Below are 7,463 nucleotides of genomic sequence, written 5' to 3'. Positions count from 1 at the left end.
GTCACTGATACATATTTATACCCTTTAATAAGTTTAGAGTCGTTGGAGGGTGTTTGGAGCAATTTCCTCACAAAAAGGTGTATGTTTGCCTTCATGTTAGCAATTGCCTTTTGTTGAATGCACGAATGTATGTTAAAATGATAGCAGCTTACTTTAACTACTAACATAATGGGCAAATGGTAGGTGTGTTGGGAAAAAAGTTGGTTTGAAAACGATTTTTTGATAGCTGGAAAATAAAAATTTAAAAATTGAGCGGTTTTTTATATTTTTAGTAATTTTTTTTTCAAAAAATATATGTGTTTTTAGTGAAATGAATCTTTGACGTTCTTGACTTTTAATCGAGCGACCTTTTCTATTATTCTTGCACCACGAATCGTTTCGAGTGTGGGCTCAAACAATCAAAAATCAAAATTAGAAATAATTTACTTACTTTTAGGAGGAAATTAAATCACTCTCTATAGAAATCGGTAGAATTATTATTCTCGAAAAATAGACTTTATATTTAAAAAATAAATTCTCATTATTTTTGGATAGAATAACAATATCTCAAAATTTTATATAACTTGTGTATATTTAACTTTGAATTAGTAGAATAGAAATAATACTTATTTATAGGGAAACAAGTTTTCTAATTCTACTAAGAAAGCAACACTTTATAATTTAATCCAACTCAATACATATTTTTTATCCCTTGAAATAAATATTATTTAGTAAATTAAATTTTTAATTAAATAATATTCTCAATTCAATTTTAATTTCATTATGCATTATAACTTTAACTTGGAAAAATATTATGAGAAAATATATTTAATTTTAATAGTATACATATTTACAATAACTAATTAATTAATTTTATTTTATTTTCAAATTTCAATTATTTAAATTAATAAACTTTAACTTTTCAGGTTATTTGACAAACATCAAGAAATAAAAATTAAATAAAAAATTAAAGTTGAAACATCAAATAATTCATTCTAAAATTTTGGAAAAAAATAAATATTTGAAGTGGTGGAAGTTTTAGTTTTATCCATTTACAGACTGTCACGACAATGTTACCCACTCAGTCAAAATTGACGAAGCCGTACCTCTCCGAGCATAAAACAAGGAAGGAATAAAAAAGAAACTAAAAGAAAAGAAAGAAAGGTTGGTGCGTTGTCTTTCTTTCTATTGTTTGATTGCTAAGAAAAGTATCAATCAAGAGAAAGAACAAAGAAGAGGGAATTTGGAGTTTTTTATGATAAACTCGATGAGAATTCAGTTTTGAAATGGCTAGTCTTACTTGAGTTTGGGATATCGCCTAACCAACAACTCTTGTTTCAAAGCTATACCGTTGAAACGTCACTTGCTTTTGGTTGGGGATCCAAGTTTGCTGTTGGTATCGACTCGGTACTGCCATCGGGGGGAGCTTGCTTCTCCTTATTTGCGCTTCTTCAAGCGCGCTTCATGACCATGATCTCTTGCCCCCTACTCTCTTTTGGATCTCGCTTGCAGATCCACGACAACACCCAACCAATTGCCAGCTTCCGTTTTGATTCTCGATGGATCCAACTTTTCGCCCCGCTGTCGTCATTGACAACGGTACTGGGTAGGTTTTTTCCTCTCCTTACTGAACTCGTTATAACTCTATGTTGACTGCTCAGAACCTGTTTGATAAAATTCCCCAGTTAATATTTTATTTCAGACTTAGTTTTTGAATTGTTCCCCCAACCTCTCGAATCGGTCTTTTTGCAGATATACTAAGATGGGATTTGCGGGTAATGTAGAACCGTGTTTTATTCAGCCAACAGTAGTAGCAGTTAACGAGTCGTTCCTAAATCAATCTAGAACTTCTTCCAAGTCAAACTGGTCAGCTCAGTATTCAGCTGGGGTAATGGCGGATCTTGATTTTTTCAGTGGAGATGAAGCACTGACGAAATCAAGATCGAGTAATGCTTATAACCTTACATATCCTATTAGAAATGGTCAAGTTTATAACTGGGATGCTATGGAACGGTATTGGCAGCAATGTATATTCAATTATTTACGGTGTGATCCTGAGGATCATTACTTTTTGTTGACTGAGAGTCCTCTTACTGCTCCTGAGAATCGAGAATATACAGGTGAAATTATGTTTGAGACGTTTAATGTTCCGGGGCTTTATATTGCTGTGAATTCCGTGCTTGCTTTAGCAGCTGGGTACACTACGTCTAAGGTTGGTAGCTAATTTCCTGAAGTATTTGTTCTTTTAGGGAATTCTCTGTTTTGGTTAGTTACTTAGTTGTATGTTAGATGGATCAGTTTGGGTCCTTGATATTTCATGATCATTATTATTTATTTTAATAAACTAAACCTTTTAACTCTATGTGTGAATATTGGTTTTAGGATGGTCACCTATCAATTTGATTTAAAGCCATTTACTGATTGACAATATTAATTATTACTGCCCCCAAAAATGGCTGAACCACCTCTCTCTTGAACTATTGTTTTAAGTTCTCAAGAGAATAGGTGATCTAGGGTGTCATAATATGACGATGTGCTATGAATAGACACTGATGGAGTATTTTGTAACCAATGGCGTTTTCTAGCAACTACAAAAGATTAGTATATACTTATCCAATCTTTAGATTCAAATTACATTAAGCTTTAAGGTGGTTGTTAGCTTAAAAGTCTTTGCTAACTTCATCAAATATTTGTATTTTTGTATTTGATTATTCATAAATGTACATGTGCTTGCCATATACTGTTTTCATGTGTTAAGATTTGTTTATTCTTTTTATTTTTAATTACTAGAGGGATTTGTGATGAAGCCATATACCTGTTGCTTATCATATTAGCATATGTCATGGGGTGTTTTGGATACATATGGTGGTGGAGTTTAAAGAACATGTCTCTCTTGAACTTAGCTGTATACCTACATTATTTTTCGCAGATTTTCTTGCTAATCGTCCTTATGTATTAATTGCTTTCATTTAGATTAACCTACAGTTTTCTATAGTGTGAGATGACAGGAGTGGTGGTGGATGTTGGAGATGGGGCCACACATATTGTACCTGTTGCTGATGGTTATGTTATTGGGAGCAGCATTAAATCAATACCGATAGCTGGAAAAGATGTTACACTCTTCATACAACAGCTCATGCGGGTATTTTCTTTTCTCGACTCTCTACCCATTAATAAAAATGTAATTTCTGCTTCTTGTTGTTATGGTGCTTTGATATGGATAGTTGTTTATTCAAAATTTCTAGTACTTCAAGTTATTTATATGTCCTGATGAGAAGTTATCCACTCTCATTAGTGCTATTCATCCTTACCTATGGATGGATTTTACTTAAGCACTTGCCTTTTAGATACCATGCTCTCAAGTACCCAGTCCTGGTTTGTGACAGTATCATCATCATCATTTGTCATTCTGATTGCTACCTGAATGACCTTTTGCATTTTATTACCATTTGAAGAAATGCTAGACTTTAAATGTTGCCTCTTCTAGTAGTTATCATGTGCATGTTTGAAATGTCGATACGGAGATTGTAAAATAATTTATATATAATATTCTTGAATCATGCCTTTTGACACCATTATTCACAGGAAAGAGGAGAGAAAATTCCACCGGAGGACTCATTTGAATCAGCTCGAAAAGTGAAGGAAATGTACTGCTATACATGTTCTGATGTGGTCAAGGTCATCTTCTATTTCTTTGGATTGTGATTTTGGAAAATTTTCTGGCACGACCCTTGGCCACATTATTTTTGCCCAGCTTGAGATACTGTAATTCAGTTTACAAGTTCTGACATTGCAATGGTAATTTGATAATCACTACAGGAGTTCAACAAGCATGACAAAGAACCTGGAAAATATATCAAACACTGGAGAGGCATTAGACCGAAGACTGGAGCACCATACTCCTGTGATATTGGTTATGAACGGTTTTTAGGCCCTGAGGTTTGTCCTCTTTTCTCCTTTTTAACTCATTCCTCAAGTTTAAGATTACTGGAAGTTTTGGCATTTTTTCCATATTTATTTTGTATTTTTGTGGTTGGGGTTGGTCTAGGATAACTACTGCTAGAGTAACATGTCCTTGTGGGCCAAGTGAAGCACCTGGTTAGCTAACTCTTTCAAATGGCTGGATTCTTGGCTGCCTTATGAAGATTCTACTACTATAAATATGTTATATACACATATACATCTGAAACAATAGCAAGCAAGCAATGGTTTTCCCTGTTCATCAGATTTAGTCATAATGTTTTATCATCCTTTTCCTTATTGTCAATAATTAAGCTATACTCTCTAGGCCCTAGGGGTTTGGTCGCCTTGTAGCTGTCATTTCATGTCAACACTTTATTTGTTAAAAAGCAGATTCCTCCTGCTCCTTTTTCTGATCTGCCTATCCTAAAAATCTCTCTTTATATAGAAGCATGTATGTCCTAGCTGTGATATTGCTGACAATGTGTTGGTGTGTAAACCAACTACAACAATTTTTTTTACTTGTTATATGTTGGTTTCCATCAACAGAAACATAATTGTAGCTTATGGAGGTCAGAATACAAGTTCTTTTTTGCTTCTTCACTGCTTGTTAGATTTCTTAATTGAATGCTTTGTCTTTTTTTTTTTCCTACTTTGGTGATGCAACTAGTTGATAATACATGCTGTTCAAGAAATAAGAAGTTGATTAACTTGCTGCTTATAAATTGCTTCTTGAGTCTTTTTGCTGATGTTACTGTATTGGTGGGTTTGACAGGTTTTCTTTAGTCCTGAGATCTACAGCAGTGATTTTACTACTCCCTTACCAGTTGTAATAGATAAGTGCATTCAGTCAGCACCAATTGACACCAGAAGAGCTTTGTATAAGGTTAAGTATTTATATGCCCTCTAGAAAAAGGCAAGCAGATTGCAAATTTTGGTTCTTAGGGAAGATAAATCTAAATGAAACAGTAAGAAGTATTATGTCATGCTCTTTACTTCTAGATAGAATAGGCTGTTTTTAGTTTAACTTTTATGGGATGATGTTCTTGAAATGTGATTTACTTTATTTTGAAAAGTGATTATTTTACTTTAAACTCTTGAATCAGTGTCTTGCTTTATTTGTTTGCTGATTAGAATTTGTTTTCTCAGATCCGTTCTGATTCTGATCTTTATATTTAAAGTCCTAGCTGTTTGGTTCCTACTCCTTTACCAAAAAGAGTTCTTAGCCTAGTTCCAATATAATGATAATGGCTTGTGACAGTTGTTGGTTAAATTGTTGATAATTACTAAGCAAACAAAGCTTGCAGTTAAATACATAAGACTGATGACTAAATTGAGAAAAGGGAATTTTTCGCCTTTTTGCCATATTTTTCAGTAAGTACTTTTAGTTGCCACTCTTTTTTCACTATTTAAATACTTTTCAGAATATAGTTTTATCTGGTGGATCCACCATGTTCAAAGACTTCCACAGAAGGTTGCAGCGGGATCTGAAAAAGATTGTTGATGCTCGAGTACTTGCGTCTGATACTCGGCTTGGTGGGGAAGTAAAAGTAAGGATATTTTTGCTTGTATTTTAATCCATTTTTATTTTAAACAGCTAATTGCTAATCCCTTGTGGGCCTTCACCTTCCAGGCACATCCTGTGGAAGTTAATGTAGTTAGTCATCCTATCCAAAGATTTGCGGTATGGTTTGGAGGTTCTGTACTTGCATCAACGCCTGAATTTTTTGCGGTATGATCCCTGCTCCTAAAGTCATTGTAGTCTCTTATTTCTATATAGGCTGCTGAATGGCTTTGAATTTAGCCATTATACTTGGCCGGTATTCTTGTTTGGTTGGCTTGTTAATTGTCCAATATGCTTGCCATTAGTATTGTGTTGTTTCATCAAACTTAATTGTTAAAACGCTAAATTTTGGATTTTGGCTGAAAGTCTCCTAACCTTCCCTACATGCAGGCATGTCACACAAAAGCAGAATATGAGGAATATGGAGCCAGCATTTGCCGTACAAATCCTGTTTTTAAGGGTATGTATTGAGGAAAATATCTGTTTGTCAGCTGATTATTGAAAAAAGCATTATCTGATAATGCTCAAGTGCGTAACTTGCTATTTCCACTGTCATCTTGCACATCAAGTTAATTCCCTCATTCCGGCTTTGCTTGGTGCTTGTGTGTATTTGCTGTAAGAGGTGGTGTAAAACATGGTAACCAGTCTCAATTGCAGTGGTTAAGAAAGAGAAGTTCATTCTTTAATTTGGAGTTAAAAAGGGTCCTCACAGTCGCCTCGGAATATCAGATATAAATCTGAGGAGCTGAATTCCATTTACAATGTTTAGCTTACTTAGGGATGTGATAGAGATTTTACAAAGTTTAGGTACATTTTCTGTTATAAAGCAAAATTGGAGTAGTAATTTTGATCTAAGAAATTTATTTTCTGACATTCTTGTAATTGATATTAGTCCTTCGTTTGGTATAATAATATTAATCGAGATGTTAGCAAATATGGTTTGTGTACTGTGGGAAGCAGTAAATGTGCTGACTAGGTACAATAATGATGTTTTCATCCTTTTCTGAATATGGGATTTATATCCTTTCCATTTTCCAAGTATATTGTCTTTGTTGCATGCTAAGGAACATTATTATATTGGTGAATGTGTTTGTCATGAAATCAAAAGCTCAAAAACACTATTTAAGGGAGGCATGAGTGGTTTTTGAGCTTTACTGAACTCTAAAACGAGGAACACTTGTTAAAAACCAAAGATTTAATTATTTCTACTTTCAATTTGCTGTTTCTAACCCCAATGCTTTTGCTTGAATTGTTAACCAAAGTAGGGCTTATTATTTTATAACTAGTGCTTGTTTCTTAATAAAATTGTCGTATTTTATATAGAATATAAAGGGGATTGAGATTTTATGCTTATGGTAACGAAAATTAAAACACTAAAGAATTCATATTACAGGGACTAATCAATTATTATTATTTTACTATATTTTAAATGAAAAATGGGAACCTTATTTTTGAAATCCAAAAATTCATATAAGTTTCCTATTTATGTATATATATTCATTAGTTTTATTCATAAACAAATACAAGCAGCTGCCTTTGCAATCCTCAATTTTACCAGACTAAGAAATTAATGTAGAAGTACAAATTATGGATAATAAGACCCTTTTTCGAGGTTTACTACTTAGATTGAGACGAAGCTAATTTAGAAGACGAAGTATGTAGCAATGGCAGCTGCCCCAGTGAGAGCAGCTGCCCCAACGGCGGAGACACCTGTGGTAGTTGCATCACTAGAAGGAGCAGGAGCCATACTTTTAGCTTCCTGCTCACTGCCAAGAGGGGCAGCAACAGCGTCATTAGAAGCACCAGGGGAGGATGCACCTGCTCCATCATCAGTGTTGCCGATGGTATCATCATCGGGTACTGGGACTGCAGATGGTGCTTTAGAAGCCGTATTGGCGGCGGAAACCAACCCGACAAGAGCGATTAAGACCAAAGCAAGAACAAAGCTTTGGCGTGCCAT

The 7,463-nt window shown here is 34.3% G+C and overlaps 2 protein-coding genes across 2 annotated transcripts; one reads left to right on the top strand and one right to left on the bottom strand.

The window, feature by feature from the left end:
• Nucleotides 1–1,099: 1,099 nt before the first annotated feature.
• LOC107886481 (actin-related protein 3) lies at nucleotides 1,100–6,437 on the top strand. The gene is made up of 9 exons (XM_016810453.2): nucleotides 1,100–1,585; nucleotides 1,732–2,191; nucleotides 2,975–3,121; nucleotides 3,565–3,657; nucleotides 3,799–3,918; nucleotides 4,715–4,825; nucleotides 5,364–5,489; nucleotides 5,573–5,671; nucleotides 5,894–6,437. The coding sequence occupies exons 1-9, from the start codon at nucleotides 1,539–1,541 to the stop codon at nucleotides 5,972–5,974; spliced, it is 1,284 nt and encodes a 427-aa protein (XP_016665942.1). The 5' UTR covers nucleotides 1,100–1,538; the 3' UTR covers nucleotides 5,975–6,437.
• Nucleotides 6,438–7,145: 708 nt separating this feature from the next.
• LOC107887674 (anther-specific protein BCP1) lies at nucleotides 7,146–7,463 on the bottom strand. Its single transcript, XM_016811912.1, has one exon. It carries the CDS (start codon nucleotides 7,461–7,463, stop codon nucleotides 7,146–7,148), a length of 318 nt encoding a protein of 105 aa, XP_016667401.1.

The sequence above is a fragment of the Gossypium hirsutum genome, chromosome A03 (genome assembly GCF_007990345.1).
Source record: "Gossypium hirsutum isolate 1008001.06 chromosome A03, Gossypium_hirsutum_v2.1, whole genome shotgun sequence".
NCBI classification, from domain to species: domain Eukaryota; kingdom Viridiplantae; phylum Streptophyta; class Magnoliopsida; order Malvales; family Malvaceae; genus Gossypium; species Gossypium hirsutum.
The sequence above is the reverse complement of the archived record's forward strand: the minus strand, read 5'-3'. Positions and strand labels throughout refer to the sequence as shown.

Bases quoted from the DNA above. Each gene is read 5' to 3' on its own strand.
- LOC107887674 (XM_016811912.1), bottom strand. From the start codon at position 7,463: ATGGCACGCCAAAGCTTTGTTCTTGCTTTGGTCTTAATCGCTCTTGTC.
- LOC107886481 (XM_016810453.2), top strand. From the start codon at position 1,539: ATGGATCCAACTTTTCGCCCCGCTGTCGTCATTGACAACGGTACTGG. The intron at 3,122-3,564 runs GTATTTTCTTTT...CATTATTCACAG, and splicing joins TCATACAACAGCTCATGCGG to GAAAGAGGAGAGAAAATTCC. The intron at 5,490-5,572 runs GTAAGGATATTT...TTCACCTTCCAG, and splicing joins GGCTTGGTGGGGAAGTAAAA to GCACATCCTGTGGAAGTTAA.